The sequence below is a fragment of the Littorina saxatilis genome, linkage group LG8 (assembly GCF_037325665.1).
Source record: "Littorina saxatilis isolate snail1 linkage group LG8, US_GU_Lsax_2.0, whole genome shotgun sequence".
NCBI lineage: Eukaryota > Metazoa > Mollusca > Gastropoda > Littorinimorpha > Littorinidae > Littorina > Littorina saxatilis.
Genome location: NC_090252.1, coordinates 44498113 through 44524543, shown reverse-complemented (window position 1 = coordinate 44524543; position 26431 = coordinate 44498113). Strand labels below are relative to the sequence as shown.

The window sequence follows — 26431 nt, the reverse complement described above, 5'->3', positions numbered from 1 at the left end:
AATCAGGAACCGACAAGGAATAAGATGAAATTGTTTATAAATCGATTTCGGAAATTTTATTTTAATCATAATTTTTATATTTTTAATTTTCAGAGCTTGTTTTTAATCTGAATATAACATATAGCATTCTCTCTGTCTCTCTCTCACACACACACACACACACACACACACACACACACACACACACACACACACACACACACACACACACACACACACACACACACACACACACACACACACACACACACACACACACACACACACACACACACACACACACACACACACACACACACACACACACACACACACACACACACACACACACACACACACACACACACACACACACACACACACACACACACACACACACACACACACACACACACACACACACACACACACACACACACACACACACACACACACACACACACACACACACACACACACACACACACACACACACACACACACACACACACACACACACACACACACACACACACACACACACACACACACACACACACACACACACACACACACACACACACACACACACACACACACACACACACACACCACCCTCGTCTCGATTCTCCCCTCGTCTCGATTCTCCCCTCGTCTCGATTCTCCCCTCGTCTCGATTCCCCCTCTATGTTAAAACATTTAGTCAAAACTTGGACTAAATGTAAAAAAGATGAAAAAGTTATGAAAGTTAACACGGAAATAATAAACAAATTGTTTAATGACAAATTATTAATAATGCAACATTAACAGAAAGCTGGGACTTTCACGTAACTTAGCCGCAAAAACGAAAAGCAAAGAAAAAGGCAATTTGCTTCAAATGTTCTGAAGTATCTTAAAACCAAACACAAAAGCAAGCATTCAACATCATAAACACAAATAAACAAACAACATATTGAAATCTCAAAGCAAAACATCTCTGCATAACATAAAATTCTTATTTCTCTGGCTAGCGTGTGAAAATCTTGGCAATTACATCCACATAATAACCATCAAAAACACACTTCACACATGTTAGTCTTACACTTCCAAAAATCTTGAAAATGACAAAATGTCCAAAAATGAGCACTGTAATTGAGTTGTACATTTGTACAAACTTTTGCTTATACATGTATTGGAAATATTCAACGTGAAAAATTCAAAAATTCTTGAACTGATAAGTAAATCTGGAAGGAAATATTGATGATATGTTAGTCTGATAAACACTGAGTTCATTTATAGGCACATTTCATTGATATGTCTGAAGTTTTGCTGACTTTCGCTTGGTCACAAGATATGCTTCATCTTTAGTTGATATGTAAACCTTAGACATGTTCACCTTTTTCTACAGAGAATGATATGTCAAGCATATACATTCTACAAGAAATAAAAGTCCTTACAGGAAATCCAAATGTGATAATCTTTTGGATAATCCAAGATGAATGGATGAACTGAGAGAGGAGGGATACGAATTCACGCAAATTATAAAATCCAAATATGTTCACGATAATCTTATGGATAATCCAAGATGAATTAATGAACTGGGAGAGGAGGGATACGAATTCACGCAATTTATAAAATATGGCAACCAGAGTGGAAATAACAGGAATGAAATAGCTTTACAATACACCTTACACATCAAATTATCAGGTTTTGTCAACAAAAAAAACAAAAACCTGTAAAATACAATAGTCTGCAGTTTACTATCATGACACAAAATTGTCATCCAACAGCTCTCTCTAAAAAATCTAATATATATATATAATGGATCTACATGTGTGTGTGTGTGTGTGTGTGTGTGTGTGTGTGTGTGTGTGTGTGTGTGTGTGTGTGTGTGTGTGTGTATGTCTGTGGTCACCATACCTCAGAGATGAATAAAAACAAGAACAAGATATTGTGCATGCACGCCGATAAAACCAAACTTTCCATAAACTGAATAAAATTCTAACCTGAAAACCACAACCAAATGAAACTGGGTTATACTTTTATGACAGAACCTGTGATAGAATTGTGTAACAAACATCTTGTCGATTCCCTTGATGATAACATACAATACACGTAAAACAAATCATGCAATGTATTACATGCTTACAACAGAAGAACAAACTTTTTACAAGACATATCTTTGGTATATCATGGTCAACCGAAGTGATTAAATTAATGTAACCGATACAAATGATGTAACTGATACAGTAACTGACAAAAAGCATGCTGTCACACATTCTGAAATGTGCTGAAAATAACGTATCCACTCCTCAAGAGAAATTCTGTATAACAAGTCTATCTTTAAAAAAAAAAATTATGGCAGCTCCACCAACCTGTGGTAGAACCAAACGGAACAATTCTCACAATTACATAGTTGGAGCTTTTTGCCCAGTTTTAAGAACCCTACCACATATAAAGGGAAATAAACCCTTCCTGGAAATGTCACTCATGAATTCTCTCCCTTACTCCACTCAAAATTCTCTGTCCCTTTCCAAGTCTGATTGAAAATATCCTGGTAAGAAAAAGTTGGAATGACAAAATTATAACTCGTTGAAAATAAGTCTCCTTAAATAATTAAATACGCTTTGATTTGGATCTGAAAGTCACACCTGTTAGCTGCCTTTGAAGCTAGTCTAGTATCACTTCTATCACTATGAAACTAGAAGGAAAATTAAGTGAATAAAAAGTTAAATGTCCATATGAAATTAAGGTGAAGAAAATTTTAGAAATAGAATCAAGGAAAATGTGTAGGAATGTTGTAAAAATAACTGTATCTGAAAAATAATAATTGTTTGCCTTTTGAAAAAAAAAAAGATTTTCATTGTTAGACAAACAAAAATATGTCAAGGCAAAACGAAAAACTTAAATTCTTAGTGTAAAATTGTGCCATGAAAAGCATCATCGCTTTTCCAGGGAATGATAACTTACTCAGTCAGGAAAAAATTCTTAATCACAATAACACTTTCTTTCTTTCATTATTTGGTGTTTAACGTCGTTTTCAACCGATCACAATAACACAAACCTTACCTAGATTCATAGTGGCAAAGACAATAATTATACCAAAACAAATGAATGGAATACAATGCTTGCTGGGTTGTTGTTGCTATTTTTTTTTTGAATCATTTTTGAAGAGACTATTGCATGCAAGTTTTTCTCTTTTTTTGACAACTTTTTTCATGCATCATACATTTCAATTTGCAAATAGCGAACGACGAAGAAGAAGAAGAAGAATTTGCAAATATTCTTCAAAATATAACATATCTGCTCATAAAATACCTCAACCTATTTTTTTTCTACAATATGAAAACATTGCATTTTGACTGCTATACAATATTTTATCACATGCTCTTCAGATCAAGATTACACCTTTACTACACACACACATTTTAAAAGGCTTTTAAATCAAGGAAAGAAATTGAAATTCTACCAATAAAAACACACAAAATGAAGAGAAAAAGGGTGATATAGAAAATTCTACATGGAATGAAATATGATATCTAGACAAATTCAAATATTTTACACAGAAGTCTGCTGCAGTTTTATACACTTTGTTACATTGTTTTGATTACAACCCGCAGTAAATTGAGTAATTAGCTGCATCATGGAACATCAAAATCAAGAATTCGTCATAGCAACAGAAAAACACAGTAAGTCCAGAGAAAAAAAATCTTCAATCCTATGTACACAGTGCAATGAAAATTTTTTCCTCAAATAATGATGCTGATGAAAATGATTGATTGGCAAAGTTTCACTGGTCAAACCATCAGGCCTGCATCTCTATTCATTCAAAACTATTTTAAAATATATACAGTTCCACAATAGCATTGCTAACACTTCAAGCATATGGGCGATCGAAAAAAAACCCACATGTTTAACCATGTACATATACACGCACATATTCATAATCATTCATGTATGTCTGTTAATCAACACATACACATGTACACTAAAACATTCATGCACACGAGTGTACACATGCATGCATGCACACACACACGCACGCATGCAGATGCGCGTTTAAACATGAACATATACATGCACATATTCATAAACATTCATGTATGTCTGTTTATCCACACAAACACACATAGATTTGAACATACACACAAACATTATTGCATGAGTGTACCTATGCACACACACATTTACTCACACATACATGCGCACACACACACACACACACACACACACACACACACACACACACACTCACGCACACTCACACACGCACGCACGTACGTACGCACGCACGCACGCACACACACACGCACACACACACACACACACACACACACACACACACACACACACACACACACACACACAAACGCACTCTTTCGTATTTACATAGCTTCACTCATTCCTGTACACAGATCCTAAAAGCAGAGCTCAGTTTCCACTGTCAGTTACAAACATCATCAAGCATTTCCCAATTCACGATGACTCATTAAAATTTAACCCATGTACTCCAACAGACAACTTAATAATGTATCCTAACAACCTGCACAGTCTTGAATCGACCAATCAATAGCTTCCATTTCAAAACTTCTATAAAATGTCAAAATGACTCCAAAACCTGCAAAGTTTTGAACCAACCAGTAACCAGCCGTGAAAATAACTCCAACCAGTAATGACATTTCCTACTTTTTGCAAAACAACAAACTCTCAAAACCTGTGTTTCAAGTCTTGCCCAAAGCTAAACTTTGGAGAGAAAGTTCTGCTTGTATACATTACATTGTGCACCCTGCAGCAAAACCGGTCGCTGCTTGTGAATACACCAACGGAATGTGAAATCCAAAATCTCAACAGGGCCAACACCAAATAAATGTGAATAACCTGAAAGGCCGGGGTCCATGGCGGCAGGGCCAAAGAACCGCCTTTCCTGGTACGAAAATGTATGTTAATAAATTATCAAGTAATACACATTTTGCCTCCATCAACCTTCCAAACTAATGAATAAAATTAAAATTTTAAATTATACTTTAAGGAACCGGATTTTCCGGTTTTAACAGTTTTCAAAAACCGGATTTCCGGCAAAAAACGGAAAGAGGTTAGCCCTGTCTAAATGATTAAATACTTTTTTTTTCTTTTTCTTTTTTCTTTTTATTTGGTCCAGTTATATACTCCGATGTTTCCCTTCTTTTATTTTATTTTCCAACTGGACCGTGATTCGGTCCTTCACTGTCTACTTGAAATCTTGAGCTTTAAATGCCAAGGAAGCACACAAGTACGTAATGCAATGGCGTTTTTCAACATTTTTCATCTGGATCCAATGTGATCAAGTCATGTGATCCTTGCCTAGAATAAATTAGATGTTTTAATGCTGTGGACATCAAAATGAAGAAGCAATGATAACAAGAGAAATGCTCATATGACGAGGCGAATTATGAAGTTAATTTATCTCTGGTGCAACTCTAATCGGTGCTTAGAATGTTGAAAATGCTTCAAATACATGCAAAATGGAAGCTGCGTGGTTGGTATCCAACAGTTTTTGCTGGAATGAATATGTGTGGTTAAAGTCTAATTCCAAACAGGTACATCTCGACTGACTTTACAAACGCAATAGAGCAATACTTCAGTCACATTCTTATCCAAACTTCCCCTCCCACCAACTCCTGCCCTTTTCCTTGTTGCGAAATTAAAGGCAAATTCACAGTAGAGAGTAGGGGTACTTAAAACTGAAATATATGCTAACATTCAAGATTTAAAGTTAAACAGAATCCTCCAGCAAACAACCCTCTTAAAAACATGAATAAATCGGTGCAAAATTAGTGGAACAAGTGCAGAAACTAAAAGCGGTATGTCCAAGTCAGTGTGCGAGCGACACATACAAACTCCTTTTGAGCACCATGTTATCCAAATGTGTCAACTATCATAAATTGTGCTGCATCAGAACACACAGACACATCTTTAAGACACATGCACGCACACACATTTACTCTCAAATTTGCACTCTTTCTTTCTCTTTCTCACACACACACACATTTACTCTCAAATTTGCACTCTCTTTCTCTTTCTCTCCGTGTCTGACATGGGCACATGGCCTCGTCATAAAATGTTCAGCCCGCTTTCTCACTCTCCCTCCTCCTTCTAAAAGGGAGCAAAAGTGAAATCTTTACAATACATGTACCAGCATTGCACTGCTACGATCAATCGACAATTACCGACAGCACTGCAGGTATATATGACTGGACATGCACTGTTACAATGTGCTGTTAAAACCATGAAGGTATATAATCAAAACCACAAGCTAGAAAAAAAGTCACACACTGTATTATAAACATTTTTGTTCAAGCAGATTATTATTGAAATTGCTAGATAAGGAAAACTTTTCTGCTGTCTTTAGTTAGTTAAGCTAAACTGACACTCTGTTATAAGATGTTTGGTGGCTTGTTGACAGACCAGCTTTTTGTTGGTCCAAGGGGAGCCTATCGTCTTCTTTTTCATCGATATCGACCAAAGTGCGTCAGAGGTTCGAGATATAACGTCATACTTGGGTGTGATGTCAAATGTCAAATAATAAACAGACTGAACCGCTTGCACTTTGACAAATACCATGTTTTATCTAAAGCACAAACCCATTCACTGCCTTGATTTGTCACAAATGAACATTGTTTTTGTTACCCAGCTGGTTATGAATGAAAACTGGTGAAAATGATGACAATTGTTTTTCATCAGTTTGTAAAACTAAAATGTCATGCCCTGAAAAAGCGAAGAAAAATATCTAACATCACAATCAAACCATTACAAAAGACCTGTGTCAACTATCAAATTTCATCACATCAAGTCCTCCAACAAGACGATGACAACTCCTTCGTACTCCATGCATAAGGTATTCAAGCAACTTGGTATCCAAGCAACTTGGTATCTAAGCAACCGGGTATCCAAGCAATCTGGTATCCAAGCATGTGTTCACAGTTCTTGTTCGTCTGATGACGGAGACATGACCCGTCACAAATGTATCTTCTTGGGTGTTCCGTTGAGGGCGAGTAAAACACGGCACAGAAAAGTTGAACAAAACAAGTTGGTTCAAACAATTTCCACTCAATGTTCCACTCAACTTTAAAGAAAAGTCGTGTGGGTTCTATTTTTGCATGATCGCTAAATGAAAGGCAGCTATCAGAATGCAATTTGTAGTGGATGTGCATTTTTGGTGTGTGTCTTTTCTTTGCATGCTATATGAAACATTTTTTAAACTCTAACCCACTGGAGCAAGAAATTTTTTGTTGCCAAATTGAAACAACAAATCCGTATGTTACCAGACCCTAAAACTGTTGAAAAATCCCACAAAAAACAGTCACAAGTGTCCTGATTTCAGAAATGTAATACTTTTGACACATACAATTTTTTCATGAAAGAAAAATCCCTTCTAGATCTATGTCAGTTTTTAGACAAATCAGACCATTTCGTACTGTCTTCAACACTGAAAACGGCCGAAATATGACAGAAAACTAACATACACCTGTGTTATCACTTGTGCCCTTTATACCTTGTAATCTTTTTTGATCATTTCACAACTGTCTTTGACCTTCAAAAGGCCATACCAGTCACGGTCGTCTTTGTTTCCCTCAGACTTGTGGCATGCTCACGTCAGAGTAGTCGGTGTGGGAATCGTCAATGGCCAGCGGTCGTCTGCTTCGCGGTTTGTTGTCAAACTGCAGTTCTGCGTAGGCCAACCCATCTTCGTTCTTCATCCCGTTCGGCTGAAACATGCACAGAAATAAAGTTTCATGAAATACAAATATGTAGGAACAGCTGAAAAAGTTGTGAAATGCTGCCAGTTACAGCTGTACCTCGTCACTGGCCTTCGAAGACCTCGTAACTTACATTTTCCCGATTTTCGGATTTTTGCATGGTTCCGTCCCTTGATTTTTTTCCTATCATCTGTGAAAAGCTTGTAACTATATCTATTTTGCAAAGGTCTTTTTCCCCTGATTTTAAAAACCTCGTATTGCGTTGGGTGTTGAGACATTAGCGGGAAAACCTCGTATTGTCTGTTTGAATCCCTGCGAGTCTGTTGAAAATCCTCGTAATTGTTCCTTAAATTCAAAAAAAAAAAGTGAAAACCTCGTATCTACACGTTTTGATCTAAACTCGCCAAAATATTGTATTTGTCTAGAAACGACCAGGAATCATTAATCGAGTTGTTACCTATGCTTTATAACAAACAAAAATCTGGTGAAGAGGAATTTGAATTTTTAAAACACTCTTTTGTCATTATCTCAGAACTATGATTTTGAAGATACGAGGTCTTCGAAGGCCAGCGACGACCTGTAATAAGAGGAGACCCTCTTGACAGAAATTTCCCTTTTATTACAAAAATATTGTTTGTATTCATGCACATGCCCATTGTTTTTACATTGCTGTGAATGCTTATGAGAAGGGGCCATCAGTAAGTGTTCATTATTATCATCATTATCAAAAGCTTGGAGCTTATTAATATTACTGATTCTAATTATGTGCAGACCTGCTAGTGACTTAACCCCCTTCGTGTGTACACGCAAGCACAAGACCAAGTGCGCACGGAAAAGATCCCGTAAACCATGTCGGAGTTCGGTGGGTTATGGAAACACGAAAATACCCAGCATGCCTACACAACGAAAGCGGAGTGAAGCTGACTATGCTCTCAGAGTATAGTTTGGGGAACCCAAATGGGCAAACAGGCTCACATGTAACCTGCAAATTCTGGAACGCTGAAGAAGAAGACTGATTCTAAAATGGATATTTCATGTTATACCAATGGATGATGAAATAAAACAGTGTTAAACTAAAGTGTCCCCAAACTACAGGTGTCCTTACATGACCACTGTCATTATTTTGCTCAAATTAGCACACTGACATGATGGACAAAAGAAAGTGTCCCTTTTTGGAAGGTGTTCTGTCAGCTGAGGAATCAAACTTTACAGGTGCCGCTGTCCTTAAAATACACCTTCAATGGAAACCTTGCATTCACATTTCCAAAATAACAAAAATTGCTTATACATTCTAGACTTTGTCAATACTTAAACCATAATCGAGCACTTTCATAAAAATGAGCAGTTTAACATAAAAAAAGAAATGAGATTCCCAAATCTCTGCTTTTAAATGTTACTGAAATTCCTTCCAGTGAGCAAAACTGCTGCTTAAATCATCCTTCTAGTGCTGATCTGATAATAACCCCACACCTGATCAGTTCGGACTTTGAAATATCCGAAAAATGGTAAATGTTCATTTACATAAACTGATAAAGATGTCATGTGTGATTGCAGACTCACGTGATCATAGCTACCGGTAGTGTAGGGATTTCTTACTATGTCTGGTTGTGCCGCATTGATTCCCGAGTGGTTGCTGCAAGCACACAAAAAACCACATGTCACAACATACTGGGATAACCTACAAAAACAAAGACAAGTATGATATTTATATACTGGAATGTATCGATTGAACATTCTAAAAAGATGATAATTCCAAGATGTAGAAAAGTCTGTAATTTAGACTACCGTATTTGACGGATTACAAGACGCACCGTTTTATAAGCCGCACCCCCAACTTTAAAAAAAAAAATTGGGACGAGCCACGTATAGGCCGAGTCACTATATTAGCCGCCGTCGAAAAAAATATAATCAGATCGTGTCAATCAATCAAAACAACCAGGCAAACGAAAGTACGGTATTTGGCGAAATCGGCTCCGAGAATAAACAAGTGAAACAAAGAAGAAAAGTGAAAAAGTTTGAAGAAAAATATCACACACACAATTTGTAACCAACACACACATGTAGTCCCGCCCGGAATAAGCTTTTTTGGGATGATTTACAACTTTTGCGCACATTTCGAGCAGACGAAAACACAACATGGTGGCTCTCGCTCCTCCAACTATCGCGAGACACAAAAAAACCAAAATCTCGCGCGCGCGAGATCCTGATACATCCGGTGTTTCTCTGTACGCTTGTCACGACGACTTGTTGACAAATGAAGATTCGCAAAAGAAAGAGAAAAGCGCCGAGTCTTGAGTAGAGAGCTACTAAAGTACCGGTAATCGCTAATCGAGCGAAATGAAAATCCGCGGCCACTTCCATTAGGTGAATGCTATTCAAGTTTAGGTAACGTTTTAGCGGCATCTTTTCATAAGCCGCAATGCGATTTTATTTTTTAAAAAGTCGCGGCTTGTAGTCTGTCAAATACGGGTACGCGTACTCTTCCCCAGCTTCACACTCACACCCCCCCCCCCCCCCCCCCCCAACTGTGTTTTGTTCTGGCACACATAGTCACAATAACTTTTCAATTGTTTACAAATACAATTCAGGCAATACTAATAAATCAAAAAGTATATTGGAAGAGAGAGAGAGAGAGAGAGAGAGAGAGAGAGAGAGAGAGAGAGAGAGAGAGAGAGAGAGAGAGAGAGGAGAGAGAGAGAGAGAGAGAGGGAGAGAGAGAGAGAGAGAGAGAGAGAGAGAGAGAGAGAGAGAGAGAGAGAGAGAAAAAAACAAATACAATTCAGGCAATACTAATAAATCAAAAGGTATCATATTGGAACATTACCAAGGGGGAAAAAAAGGTCTACTCACTTGAATGGTTTCTCTGGTGGTTCTGAAACAAATAAACATGAATAGATAGATAAGTGAATGAATAAATAAATTAATTAATTACTAAATTAATTCAATTCATAAATACAAAAATAAATAAATAAATAAATACACAACAAAAACACCACAGCTGACAGCAACAATGATTATAACAGAACATTCCGCGCACACACACACACACACACACACACACAGTGACACACACATACATACACAGTGACAAACGCACACACATAACGTCACACACACACACACACACACACACACACACACACACACACACACACACACACACACACACACAAGCCCAAGGCACAAGACTAACTATGCATAACACTCACCTTCTACTTCTTTCCTAGTCTTCCGTTTGCGCACGATGATAATAGCAACGATGATAATGACGATGATGATGACAGCGACAATCACCACTGGGATGATGATGGCCAGATTGTCTGTATCTGCAAAATACAAAGAAAAAACACACTGAAAACCACAAGTTACACTGTCTAATCATAATGATGATGGCCAGATTGTCTGTATCTGCAAAATACAAACAAACAAACACACTGAAAACCACAACAAGTTACACTGTCTAATCATAATGATGATGGCCAGATTGTCTGTATCTGCAAAATACAAACAAGAAGGGCAAAGCCCATACGACTCACATGCTTTACACATTTTTCCTACCAAAATACATGTGACCTTGACCCACGGTCAAGGTCATCCAAGGTCATGCAACACAAAGCTGTTAATTCAAGACATAGGAAGTACAATGGTGCTTATTGGCTCTTTCTACCATGAGATATGGTCACTTTTAGTGGTTCACTACCTTATTTTGGTCACATTTTATAAGGGTCAAAGGGACCTTGACCTTGATCATATGTGACCAAATGTGTCTCATGATGAAAGCATAACATGTGCCCCACATAATTTTTAACAGTTATCTTCCATAGTTCAGGGTCAAGGTCACTTCAAAATATGTATACAATCCAACTTTGAAGAGCTCCTGTGACCTTGACCTTGAAGCAAGGTAAACCAAACTGGTATCAAAAGATGGGGCTTACTTTGCCCTATATATCATATATAGGTGAGGTATTGAATCTCAAAAACTTCAGAGAAAATGTGAAAAATGTGAAAAATAGCTGTTTTTTAGGCAACATTTATGGCCCCTGCGACCTTGACCTTGAAGCAAGGTCAAGATGCTATGTATGTTTTTTGGGGCCTTGTCATCATACACCATCTTGCCAAATTTGGTACTGATAGACTGAATAGTGTCCAAGAAATATCCAACGTTAAAGTTTTCCGGACGTCCGGACGGACGGACGACTCGGGTGAGTACATAGACTCACTTTTGCTTCGCATGTGAGTCAAAAAACACACTGAATACCACAACAAGTTACACTGTCTAGTCGTTAGTCGAGCGTTTGGAAATGCCTGAGCCTGAAGGGCTGGTGTAACGTTATCAGTCTGCCTTGGAGATGAGGACGAAAGTCGGAACAGAAGGCCAGAATGGCGCGGTGCATTTTCCTGGAATGAGGGTGCAATGTTCAGTATCGAACTGAAGCGCCCCAGCCGCGACGGTGCCTGAGCTAAACATTGGCGCTCACTGCTCACAGACCCGCACACGTCTTTCTTTCTTTATTTGGTGTTTTACGTCGTTTTCAACCACGAAGGTTATATCACGACGGGGGAAGGGGGGAGATGGGATAGAGCCACTTGTCAATTGTTTCTTGTTCACAAAAGCACTAATCAAAAATGTGCTCCAGGGGCTTGCAACGTAGTACAATATATTACCTTACTGGGAGAATGCAAGTTTCCAGTACAAAGGACTTAACATCTTACATAATGCTTGACTAAAATCTTTACAAAAATTGACTATATTCTATACAAGAAACACTTAACAAGGGTAAAAGGAGAAACAGAATCCGTTAGTCGCCTCTTACGACATGCTGGGGAGCATCGGGTAAATTCTTTCTCGTCCCAACCAATTTGGGACTCCCCCTAACACACGGGGCGGGGGCACTGTAAACAATTCCCCTCCATTTACCTCTCTCGCCACCACCCGCCCTACCCTTGGTCTCATGACTATGTAGAATTACAAGTGAATCTTAAAAGTCTATGCATTTTTTTGAAGTCACTCCTCCTAGTGAAAACAATTCTGCTCGTGGTCTCAGTTCTGGCCGGGTTTTTACAATTACATGGGGTAAGATCCATTTTCCACTTAAAGGCACAGTAAGCCTCCCGTAAACCATCACAGAGCTCCCCGAGCGTCTAAATACAGTACAAGCATACTTCCATTTGAACGCTCACCGAACGGGAACATCCTGGCTGCTTTCTGTCGAGCGAGACATTTTCCAAGAATTTATTTTCGTGGACTTGCTCCTCTACAACAATGGCGCCTCGTTTTTGCGCTAGACCTAACTTTTAAAATCTAAATAATAAATTGACAGCTTGTTACACAAACATTCTTTAATCATAAAAGAATTCGTTTTTCATCAAGACAAGATCAGAACAATTCGAAGTTGTGAAAGTTTAAAAAAAGAAAAGCCCGGAAGCAGGGTCACGCAAGGGTCGTAGCAGACGGCCCGGTTTATCAGTGCAAATCGCCGTTCCTCTCAACAGTCAAAAGCCATCGCTAGAGTTCTTGTGAACCACAGCCGTTGTTTCGTGCATAAAAAACGTGCTATTGTAGATAAGCTCACGTCGAGTCGCATGACTAACTATGACGACTGCATTGTGAAAAGGGGAAAAACTGGATCACACGGGTTCACGATGGCTCAGGGGTAAGATAAACCACGCAAAAATAAATTCTTTGAAAATTGTTCGCTCTTTATGGAGGGCACCTAGGATGTTCTCAATTGTGAGTGTTTAAATGAAAGGGTGTTTGTACTGTGTGTAAAAGCCTGACCGTATCTTTGATGGTTTACGGGAGGCTTACTCTGCCTTTAATCACATACCAAAAATGATCAGCCTGACACAGAGAAAAAGCCCATATGGAGAGAAACGAAGGATGCAGAAACTGAGAGAGAGAGAGAGAGAGAGAGAGAGAGAGAGAGAGAGAGAGAGAGAGAGAGAGAGAGAGAGAGAGACAGACAGACAGACAGAGAGAGACAGAGAAAGAGAGAGAGACAGACAGACAGAGAGAGAGAGACAAAGAGAGAGAGAGAGACAGAGAAAGAGAGAGAGAGAGAGAGAGAGATCAAATCAAATTTTATTTTACGAGGGTTGTGGCATAAGCAATATAAACAAGCTTCTTTTCAACCAGCCCTCGCCCAGAGAGGGACTATTCTAATCTTAGAGAGAGAGAGAGAGAGAGAGAGAGAGAGAGAGAGAGAGAGAGAGAGAGAGAGAGAGAGAGAGAGAGAGAGACAGGGAGAGAGAGAGACAGAGAGACAGACAGACAGAAAAGCAGCCACAGACAGAGACAGACAAACATTCATGGGCAGAGAGAAAGACAGAGAGTGCCAAAAAATGAAAGAGAAAGCTATAACAGTACATGTATCAACACAGAAATATAAAATTTACAAACATATACTTTACCTGCTTTACTGACTTGGCCTGTCTCAGTAGCACCTGACCCTGTGGTGCTGGCAGTTGTTGTTGGTGTGGTGGTGGGTAGGGGTGTAGTGGTTTTCTCTGAAAGAAACACAACAACACACACACTAATTAAGGGGGCACATGACGTGAACATTTTTGCAAAAATTTGTCAAAGCCGTATCTTTGATGTTTACTGTTTATCAATGCATCTTCGTAAAATTGTGCATACTTATGGAAATATCCAAGATGCGCTTTCAATGAAAGTTTAACTTTCAGCAAAATACCTTTTTCTTAAATTAAATTAATGACCAAAAAACCAGTTCAAATGTGATATAAATGTTTCCCCCTCTCCAGAACACTATACGTTATTTGTATTTTACACAGATCGAGACAGTCAGTGTACCTCCGAAACCGCGCTAGCGGTCGAGGTGAACAATGACTGTCTCGATCTGTGTAAAATGTCATATTTTGGTCAAAAATACATATAACATTTATGTATCAATCGATTCTGGTTAGAATTCCTTTTAGTTTTTATGATTGAACCCACACAAACATGCACTATTTTGTTGTCTCGGCTGGCCGCCTAAATATGAAGTTTTATAATAATAATAATAATAATAAATGAGCATTTATATAGCGCAACATCATAACTTTACAATTATGGCCTCTGACGTCACATGGCTCAAAGAAGGAAAATCCAGTGTTCAAACAATACATACAGTTTTATATTTATATATGTCACACGCTTTCCTTCTTTGCCACTACTAAAGCAAACGTGTGCAAGATTGTATGTTACACGCTTTGGAGCATGTGCAAGAACGGATTCAAACTCGAAATCGTCCCTCCAAAAGCCCCAAAATGCACACACGACTTTTATTTCTCTTGCTGTTGTCGTGTCTTCTCTTTACAAATTCTTCAACGCTGAGAATACTGAAAACGGCATCCCAGACTACAGTACTGTTTCCATACGCGAGTTTAGCTTCCCTTGGAAAGTGGCTCGCTCAGGAGGCCTGTTAGTCTGAAACTAGAAGGACAGAGTTCTGAACATAGATGACAAAGACCCCGGAAAGAACAAACATTTCGCGGATGCAGACACAGAAAGACGTCATGAAGAATGGAATGCTTCAAAAGATACAGACTGTGACGATGACTGTGACGTCATTCACATATACCGAGACGTCATTCATAGTTGTTCGTTCACTTTCGTCAAAAAGTAGATCTCTCCACAATGGCTGCTCCTGTGTTTAGGTTTATCAAGCGTGAGTACGCAAAACGTGTTTGTTCTCTCCTCTGTTGAAGCTGTGAGACATAATCGCCATTACGAGCTAGTCGTGTGACAGAGAGTGTTCTTGCACACTCGACTGCTGCTGTTTCACTCCGGCTAAAGCCGCCGTGAAACATCTACAGTCTCGTGTGCAAGAAAACTCTCTGTCACACGACTAGCTCGTAATAGCGGGTACTATACACTTTTAACTGATTCATCCCAGTCTTTAAACCAGTGACATCACATTCATCAACAGCAGTTAAGCCATCACAGTCATACAACCTAACTGGTCATTTTTTCAACTAAACCAGTAATTTCTGGAATTTTCCAAACAAAGGGACACCAGCACAGAACACAGTGCGGTTATCTTTCTTTATTCTTCTTCTGGAGTTGTAACATAGTCACTGAACTGATTTCATTTCACTTATTCCTAAAAAAAAATCTGAAAAACTTAGCTATAGGTCTTATATAAGGGAGGTTTCATTGTAAAGTCACTGCTGGGCGGGGATATAGCTCAGTCGGTAGCGCGCTGGATTTGTATTCACTTGGCCGCTGTCAGCGTGAGTTCGATCCCAGATTCGGCGGAAATTTATTTCACAGAGTCAACTTTGTGTGCAGACTCTCTTCGGTGACCGAACCTCCCCCCGTGTACACTACATTGGGTGTGCACGTTAAAGATCCCACGATTGACAAAAGGGTCTTTCCTGGCAAAATTGCTTAGGCACAGTTAATAATTGTCTACCTATACCCGTGTGACTTGTAATAATAGGCCGTGAAAGGTAAATATGCGCCGAAATGGCTGCAATCTACTGGCCGTATAAAATTTCATCTCACACGGCATCACTGCAGAGCGCCTAGAACTGTACCCACGGAATATGCGCGATATACACGGCATCACTGCAGAGCGCCTAGAACTGTACCCACGGAATATGCGCGATATAAGACTCATTGATTGATTGATTGAATAGTCTAATTGATGAATAACATAAAAAGTACACTTACGGACGTCAACGAAGACGGTGCTAGAATCATTTCTGGTCGTGGCCCCTATCATGTTGAAGGCAGTACAGACGTAGTTGCCGGTATCGCTGAGGGTTAAGTTGCTTAGCGTAAGATCGTTACTGGAAGAAAGCGTGGTGTTGATTCCTTCTTTCTGCCATTCCACGCTGAAAAGGACAATATCAGGAATACACAAGTGGCAATACAAAGAATACACATCATCAAAGCTACACACACACACTTAGAATTACCAGACAGACAAACAAAAACACCAAGCAAGCTTCCCAAAATAAGCCTAAAACAGTAATAGAGCTGTGAGATTATACAATTGGGAAGGGAGGAGGGACTATGTATGTCAATGTCAGGTACTTAAAACATATTATTTTTAATTTATATATAAACATGGGGTAGATGGGGAGGAACTAATTTGTTTATCTTGACTATTTTCTTATTATGGAAGCTACCTTCTTAAGGTCTCCCTACTTACTTCCATTTAAACCAAAAAAGGTGAGGCATCAATGACCTTAAAATCGTTTTATACAACTCCTGCAATGCAACCGAGGGGTGGATTAAATCTAGTTGATTATTTTTAGACAAGTGAGAAATTAGAACGAACTACTTTGATTACACAAAAAATCACACGTGGATTATTCGAAGTAAGAATAAAGAGGGCTAAAAAATAATCAACACTAGAATTTATTTTTAGAACATTTGAAACCCAGACGATTGGACCCTGTTGCGGAAGAATACGTACAACGTTGACTCAAAACTGTAACAACAATGGCTGACGTGTATGAAGTACACGCATACCTCGCCAGGTTTGTCAAGTTCTGTGACTAGTCGACAGACGATGCCATTTGCTTTGTGTGTGTTTTTGTTGTTGCTTACTGTACGTGTAAAATCCAGTTCTTTAACAGGCAACAAACCTTGCAAATTTCCAGAAGCTGCAATCTGAAGCGACCTATCTCTGATTCTAGCAGACGATCTCTCCAATGTTTAACACAAAATCAGCAAACTCTCCTGTCACATAGAACGTCCATTATATAGTGCAATGTTGAAATGAAGTTACCGGTCTGAAACATTTAGTCGTTTCTTCTGAGACAATCCTTGTTCTCTTATCATCTACAGATTTACCGCAGTCTTCACCACGCGAATTCACAACAGAAGTCAGACTTTCGAACATATACAATCTACGTAGGCAAGCACGATACGTCATGACGTCATATGATTCCTAGCATATTGACGTAATGCTAAACATCCGGTTATCCCGAGTTTTCTCCGTAATACATGTCCGTGGGTTTTTCAATGTTCGGTTATTTCCGTGGCTTCATGCGGAAAGGGAACCGTCGTCTGCTATCAACGACATGGACCATTCTGGTCCTTGTTGCTGACAAAAACATGATTTTAACACAGAATGTAATGTCAGAATAGCTATATAAACGCTATTGTGTTTTAATCGTAGCAATGGGGTCCGATATTTAGACCAGACAAGTATAATGCCGACGAGTCGGAGACTAAGAATAAAGTAAAAGAATAGGGACTATTTGAATGACGCGCATTTGACACTCCGAGTGATTAGGCTGAAATGAAATTGCATACAAAATGTCGTCTGCATGACTGCATGTTCGACCCGTGTTGTTCGTTGTATAAATAGCTTAAACAATGACAACTCGTTGATTACTGGAAAATAAACCACGAGTGGGTATTTGCAGCCGCTTGGTAATTCACGAGTGTGCGGAGCACACTCGTGAATTACCAAGCGGCTGCAAATACCCACTCGTGGTTTATTTTCCAGTAATCAACTCGTGGTCATTGTTTAAGCTCTATATAACAAATGTACAACAAACAACAAGAAGGGCAAAGCCCATACGACTCACATGCTTGACCTTGACCTTTACATGACCTTGACCTTCAGGGTCAAGGTCAAATAACTAAACCTAGCAATGACATCATACACTAAGAACTGCTTTACACATTTTTCCTACCAAAATACATGTGACCTTGACCCAAGGTCAAGGTCATCCAAGGTCATGCAACATAAAGCTGTTAATTCAAGACATAGGAAGTACAATGGTGCTTATTGGCTCTTTCTACCATGAGATATGGTCACTTTTAGTGGTTCACTACCTTATTTTGGTCACATTTCATAAGGGTCAAAGTGACCTTGACCTTGATCATATGTGACCAAATGTGTCTCATGATGAAAGCATAACATGTGCCCCACATAATTTTTAAGTTTGAAACAGTTATCTTCCATAGTTCAGGGTCAAGGTCACTTCAAAATATGTATACAATCCAACTTTGAAGAGCTCCTGTGACCTTGACCTTGAAGCAAGGTAAACAAAACTGGTATCAAAAGATGGGGCTTACTTTGCCCTATATATCATTTATAGGTGAGGTATTTAATCTCAAAAACTTCAGAGAAAATGGGAAAAATGTGAAAAATAGCTGGTTTTTAGGCAACATTTATGGCCCCTGCGACCTTGACCTTGAAGCAAGGTCAAGATGCTATGTATGTTTTTTGGGGCCTTGTCATCATACACCATCTTGCTAAATTTGGTACTGATAGACTGAATAGTGTCCAAGAAATATCCAACGTTAAAGTTTTCCGGACGGACGGACGGACGGACGGGGGGGACGGACGACTCGGGTGAGTACATAGACTCACTTTTGCTTCGCATGTGAGTCAAAAATCCACATTTGTTGTTCTAAGCACACACACTGACTTAAGGGTGCAGGCAAGGCAGAGGCTTGGCCCGTGTGTTACAGGTACACCTGGAATAGTTGATCCTGTTCCTCTGTCCACACTGACACATACACTACACTGACACACACTACACATACACTGACACACACACACTACATACACACTGACAGACACACACACTCACTAAACACACTCACTGACACACACACACTACACTGACATACACACCCTGCACTGACATACACACACTGCACTGACACACACACACTATGTACACTGACACACACACACTACACTGACACACACTACACTGACACACACACACACTACACACACACACTAAACACACACTACACTGACACGCACAAACTACACTGACACACACTACACTGACACACACACACTACACTGACACACACACTACACTGACACACACAAACTACACTGACACACACACACACACTACACTGACACACTACATACACACTACATTGACACACACACACACTACACTGACACACACACTACACTGACACACACACACACTACACTGACACACTATACACTGACACACACTACACTGACACACACACACTACACTGACACACTCCACTCACATCTACACTACACTGACACACACACTACACTGACACACACTACACTGACACACTACACACACACTGACACACGCACACACACACACACTCACTTACCGGTAAGGCAGAGGGTTGCTGCTTGTAATACAGGTAATAGTTCTTCCTTTTCCTTCTTCCACAGTGACAGCATCACTGCTCACACTCACTTCAACAGGGTCTGAAAGTGATAAACTCACAGTCATGATTTTCCCCCAGAAAAAAACACATTTACCTTCATCTTAATCATATGCAGGCTGTAAGTTTAAAGCCATATGTACTCGATGACTATACACGCTAATTGCTTTACCAACAGCTGGAGACATGCTAAATTAAGTTCCCTGCAAAATATTGTGGTCTAGGACCCCTTCAATGTTGAGATATGTTAATTTTCATTTTGATCTGGATCGTCCTATTTATAGATTTGCCAACAGAGGTAGCGTTGACGCAAGGGAAATAACTCCGCGTCTTTGTTTACATCCAAAGTTTTTGAGACTCTAAAACAAGCTGTAATGCATGTATATGGTCCGCGCATGGCAACATATCGTCATTACATGGTCTTATGGTGCGTTTGACATCGATTATGGGCAAACTACACTTTGTAAACACGGGAGCGCGTACATATGCCTTTGATGCATAAGCTATTTTTCAGCAGTCGATATTATACCCATTTCTTTCAAAAATATGCACATGTGTATCCGAACCACACTTTGCTGCCGGTTGCTTGCTGAACACTGGAAATGTCCGCTAAGCACGTGCGTTTTCTTTAACCCCTGTAACCTCAATCAAAACACATCGCAATCACAACAGGCCAGCGATCACTGCTGAAACAAACCGTGAAATACTGAAAATTTGTGAAAACAGATTTTTTTTTTCTTTCAAGAAACGGGTACAACATTGAGCGCATGCTGCACAACAACATACACATCAGAGTATTCAAAAAGCTTGACCCCACAAAAGGGGCTCTCACTCTACCTGACAGCTAAAAATCCTGAGTTATTTTGGAACATCGTCTAATGCACTTTTTGCAGTGTATGCTTTAGGCCAAAAAGAAAAATATGTCTGTTTCCGGTAACCCGACCGACCCTATTTTTAAGCGCCGACCCTAAAGTTTTGTTTCGCTTTTCGCACACACACACACACACAAAACAAAACAAAACAAAACAAAACACGGGAGGTAATCGGTCGATGAGACTTCACAATCAAAGAGACTTACCTCCCGTTTCCACGATCCGTAGTCACGTGAAAAAAACATGGCGGCCAATGACGCCGGGTAATAAAAAAAACACGTAAAAAGACGTCAACAAAACGTAAGAAAAAGGTTTTAAAAATTTTTTTTTAAAAACACCGACCGACTCTATTTTTTTCGGCGATGTTACCGGAAACAGACATATTTTTTCTTTAGGCTTTAGTTTCTGCATTAATTACTCACTAGTTACCCCATAACTACGACTACATGTACTACTAGACAAAGGATTCTGGGCTGATGTTCTGGCTACAGTTGTTAGCTGGGTCGGAACCACCTGCAAGATTTGATTGGTTGAAACTGATATTGTTTTTCCACTGTTCACTGTTGTTCCTAGACTTTTAAGGACAATCTAGGTCAGTTTGACCGATATTGGAAATATGTATGGCCCAAAAGTCCTGGCTACGAAAACTTGTTTTGTTAGAATTCCTACGTCAAATCTATAGGATAATGGACAAAAGAGTATGTTCATGACCAAAGTCAGAGGCCAACACCATGGGTGTTACTGGGAAAAATCAAAAAACCTGAAAGGCAGGGGTCCAAAATGCTCAAGTTTGAAAGAAAGTTTCTGGACACCGACGAAACCAAATTATAATAAGCAAGATGGCGGCAAATCCAAGGGAGCGAACCGAGAAAGCACGCGAACCGGTGTCAAAAGTCGGATCGGAACCGCTGCTCGTTATTTCAACTTAGCGAAACAAAGCTTTTTTCTCTTTTTTTTTTGAAAACCCGGAAAACCGGAATTTCCGGCTTCAGATTTTTTCAAAAACCGGAAATCCGGCAAAAGCCGGAAGAGTAACACCCATGCAACACTGGTTTGTGGTTTCAAGAAATCCTACCTTGCAACTGGTTCCCACCCAGTTGGTAACATTCTTATGCACATCACCTCTGGTCTCCACTCCATAACAAAATTACTGAATTAACTAATAAAGAGCAAAGCTGTGGATTACTTCAAACCTATTTTCTAGTGCTCTTCAGCAAGGGTTTTGAACTTGAAGTTCATGGAAAATCGTAAAATTAAGCACAAATCTCATGTCTGATTACTTAACTCTTAGCATCCTGTACTGTTCTCTATAGAGTAATGCTCATATCCTGTAAGGATTTGTGAAAATGAGCCATAAATAGGGTTACTCGGCAAAATGTGTGTAACTTTTGTATTTGTTGATAGATTTGCTTTATATTTTAGGGGAGGTTAGCACTTAGGTTGTTCTACATGCCTAGTATGTTACTTTAGTTTTATTTACCCTTTTACCTGTAAAAAATTAAACTTAATTAGCAATTGCAGGTGTTATTATATGTGTGTGTGTTAATAAAACATTTTCATGGACAACTTTCTTATGTTGTGGTGTTTAAAGTGTACAGACATCATGCCAAGAAGTAAACATGCACACCACTGACCTTTGGATGACTTTATAATGCATTATTGATGAACGAAATCACAGGTACCAATAAGTCACGTTTTCTTCTATTCACAGTTTTCACTTCAAAACTAATGTCAGTCAGAATGCAATTTCCACAACAGTTTTCAATGTCTCCGGGAAAAGTTGAAGAAAATACTCCACTGGTTTGGCATCTAATCCCAAAGGCATAGTTGGTCCAAATTCACTTTCAAAAGGTTCTTTTTCGAAGTCCTCAATAATGTCCACCCATTCTGCATCAGAGTCAACTTCTGCGTCGGACTCAGAACTATCGATCTCTACCTCCGAATCAAAATCACTGAGATCGGCAGTGTGCACTGTAGACACTGAAATATCACTCTGGTTGTCAACACCAAGTCCCTGCGCTCTTTCTGCGATTAACTGATCGATTAAATCGCCAAATTCTGATCCACTGTCGGACGCATCATCTGCCATGGCGGCCACAAGGTGTGCAGAAAAAAATCCGAGAAAAATTGCGCTAAAACAACCCCAAACAAAGAAAACTGCAGTCAGCGGGAACAGACGACGCAACTAGAACGTTTCCGGAAGTGGACTAAACCTTCTCTCTCGCACAGAAGAGCTCCAACTTCCTTTGAGGTCATTTCTAAAAATGGCATCAGCGAGTTGCGGTTTCGTGCGGTACAGGACTGACATAGGTGCGGTTTCATGCGGTACAGGACGCTAAGAGTTAAACATGTGGCATGAACTCATGCTGCCTCATTAGTTCAGCACTTGAAAGTAAAACATTTGAACAAGAAATCAATGACTCACACTGAACATCAATCTGCTGACTGGTGGCACAGTAATCTGTGCTAGGATCCTGGCACTGTGAGGAGACAACGTTGGCCTGAGTGGGGTGATACACACGACAGCGAACCACCAGACGTTTGCCTTGCTCTCTGCGAGTCACGTTCAGCGTCAGAACGCTGGAACTGTTAAAAGTGCAGCTGTCTGCTCCTGAACCTTGAGAGGCGGTGCCCTGTGTAGCCTGAAAACAAATAACGCATTTTAAAGGTTGAATCTAACACGGCTACAAGCTTCGGCCTGGGAGAAAAAAACTAAGCATCATTTGGCCCCCTCAACCAACTTCTGATGGGACAAATATGAAGAACCAGAAGCATGAGAACCCCCCCCCCCCCCCCCTCCCCCCACAGGTTATTGTTCTTTTGGATTTGCTTTTGCTATGGAAAGACACCATAACAGTAAAACTAAGGTGCAACTGCAATCTTGTGCTACCCGTACTTCGAAATTGCCACTGTACGCTGAATGTAAAAAAATAAAATGTTCACCATTCTCTGCAGTTTTAATTTTACTCTGTGATATCACTTCAATGGGAAACCGGCACGGTTGGCCTAGTGGTAAGGCGTCCGCCCCGTGATCGGGAGGTCGTGGGTTCGAACCCCGGCCGGGTCATACCTAAGACCTTAAAATTGGCAATCTAGTGGCTGCTCCGCCTGGTGTCTGGCATTATGGGGTTAGTGCTAGGACTGGTTGGTCCGGTGTCAGAATAATGTGACTGGGTGAGACATGAAGCCTGTGCTGCGACTTCTGTCTTGTGTGTGGCGCACGTTATATGTCAAAGCAGCACCGCCCTGATATGGCCCTTCGTGGTCGGCTGGGCGTTAAGCAAACAAACAAAACAAAACAAAACTTCAATGGGACTCAGTCACTCTAACTTACCAGAAGTTAGCCCAAACATGCAGCAAAAATATCAATCTCTGCTCCTATCACAGACCAGTCCAATGAATGAAACTGAATTCAAACAACAGGGCTTCCATTGAAACAAGTCAACAGAGGTGGACAAAGCAAGGCAAGTGCTTGGTTTTGAGTTTTAGTGACGTTGCCAGGATTTATCTTTTCCAGAAACTTTGTCAAAATGGTCATACAACTTGTCAACCATTTTTGAAAGTTTAACGCAGTCCTGGGCATTTCCACTCCCCAATAGTGAACAAAAAGTTTGTCAGATCACCCGAAATGATCAATGGCAAAGTTTTTGGTGACTTGAAAGAAGTTTCGGGGTTGGCCAATGCCAAAGTCACAAACAACAGTTGTATCCCTGTCTTTGAGTTTGAAATGCTTTCACTTTCACACATAAAGGAAACTGACACATGATAGATTCATACCTGCAATGTGACATTGTTTATGTTGCCGTCATCGTCGTTGAATGTGTACCAGTGAAAGGAGCCTGCAGGGCGGCCCACGTTGCCTGAACATGTGAACGATATTTCTGTGAACTCTGTCACGTTCTCTGTGGTGGGCATGACTGACATCGCAGGGGCTTTGGGTCGAGCTGCAATCAACAGAAAACAAACGATTTAAAGTAACCAAACAAACAACATAAACACAAATGTATACAAACTCACTAAAGAGATGCTGAAGCTGAAACATTTCCACTTTTCAAATTCAAATTACCTGGCCCATAAAAATAAAAACTCTCCCATAACTGATTTGAATTTTACCCTAAGAAATCATTAATCAAATTAAAAGGTCATAAGACTAAGACTAAGAGTGAGTAAGACTTAGACTAGAGCCAGTTTATCCTTCTTTATGTCATGCTATTGATGCTACTGTGCTCATGAAATTGAAATTAGGTGTAAGTCAACAAGAATTTTCACATTAATGTTCGAAGCAAGAGAACCTAGGTCATCAAAGCATAGAACTTTGCACAATGTAACAGTACAGACTGTGGCACCAGCAGCATCTTTGGTTTCAAAATCAAATCTCGTATACATTTAAAAAATGTTTTTCAGTCACTCAATGGTTTTTTTCTTTTTATCATTATCAATAGCTGCACATGTTTGTTAAGATTAGGAACATTGTTAATTCAGAACCATCAGTTACAATTACAGATGACTTAAAACATTGACGCTAGTGACAGGCTCCAGCAAAGTTATGAAACTTTAAACTTACCTTCCACATCAATTGAAACAGTGCCTCCCGCAATTTGACGGGTGCTGTTAGCTTGGTACTCCACTTCACACCTGTAGACGATGTTATTTGAATCCTCACACCTTGTGGTATCAAACTGAAGGTCCAGAGATCTGTCATCTGGGGATGCAATGATTCTGGCTCTGTCTTTAATGTTTTGGGGTGCACCAGGCGCCCATACAACAGTGCTGTTTGTGTCGATGGCTGCCATTTCAACAATTAAATTGCCTTGAGTTTCAGCATCATAAAGAGACAGGCCATAGAATGTCTCTAACTGTTCCAATTTGTACTGACAGTGCAGTCTTGTCTGGCTGACTCCCAGAACTGCTGGCTGGGGTCTGTATGATACATCCACTGTTGCTGCTTTGATGATGGCGCAACCTGCAACACATTTAAATCAAATTAAAACTTGTAATGTAAGTTGTAACTGGATCAAAATGTGAATTGTGATATATGATTTTGATTGTGAGCTCAGACGTTAAACTTATGATTTTAAAATGCTTTGTTATTCTAAGGACATTGCCCCATCTTTTAATTCCTGGCCTAATCCATGGATCCTTAATTTATTTTACTTGTTTCTGGGTAACTTAGCTTTTGGTTTGGAATACCACCACGGCACCAGTATTGGCATTAACTGGTAATTACCGGTTTTTTACCAGTTGAACTTGAAATGAGAAAATATCGGAACAAAATTGGCTGCTGGTATGACCTACCGGTTGATTTTTAAAACTACCGGATTTTTTCGCTGGTAAAACAACAAATCCAGTACTCTGAGTTGGACTCCGAGTTGGTTCCAATGACCAGCCTACCGGTTTTTTTCTGGACTGCATCATAAAAGTGCGTACCGGTTTGAAAAAATACTAGCGCCATCACTGTGCCACTCTTAGTCTCTTAAAGGTTAACAACACTTACAAGTTACACAGTACATTGCATCAACAGCAACAACTCAAAAACATTAACCATAAAAAGCACACAAAACGTGTCATCACCACCACTGGCACCAGACTTGCCAAACACAATCATAAATCATTAAATCAATAAATGGGGGATTTCAATTGGTCAAAGCTTCGTAGTGCTTTATGGGATGACTGAGTCCCTATAGAGGTCAAGGTTATGTGAATGCTCTGTGAGTGTA

General features: G+C 39.7%; 1 protein-coding gene across 1 annotated transcript; it reads right to left on the bottom strand.

Annotated features, from left to right (window-relative positions):
• Positions 1-739: 739 nt before the first annotated feature.
• LOC138973670 (peroxidasin-like) lies at positions 740-25677 on the bottom strand (the record flags this gene model as incomplete). The annotated part of the gene is given in 10 exon segments (XM_070346402.1): positions 740-7703; positions 9255-9327; positions 10545-10566; positions 10904-11020; positions 14106-14201; positions 16369-16532; positions 19786-19885; positions 23140-23356; positions 24492-24658; positions 25279-25677. Coding segments are annotated over 10 exon segments (1490 nt in total), but the record flags the coding sequence as incomplete, so codon positions are not given.
• Positions 25678-26431: the final 754 nt, after the last annotated feature.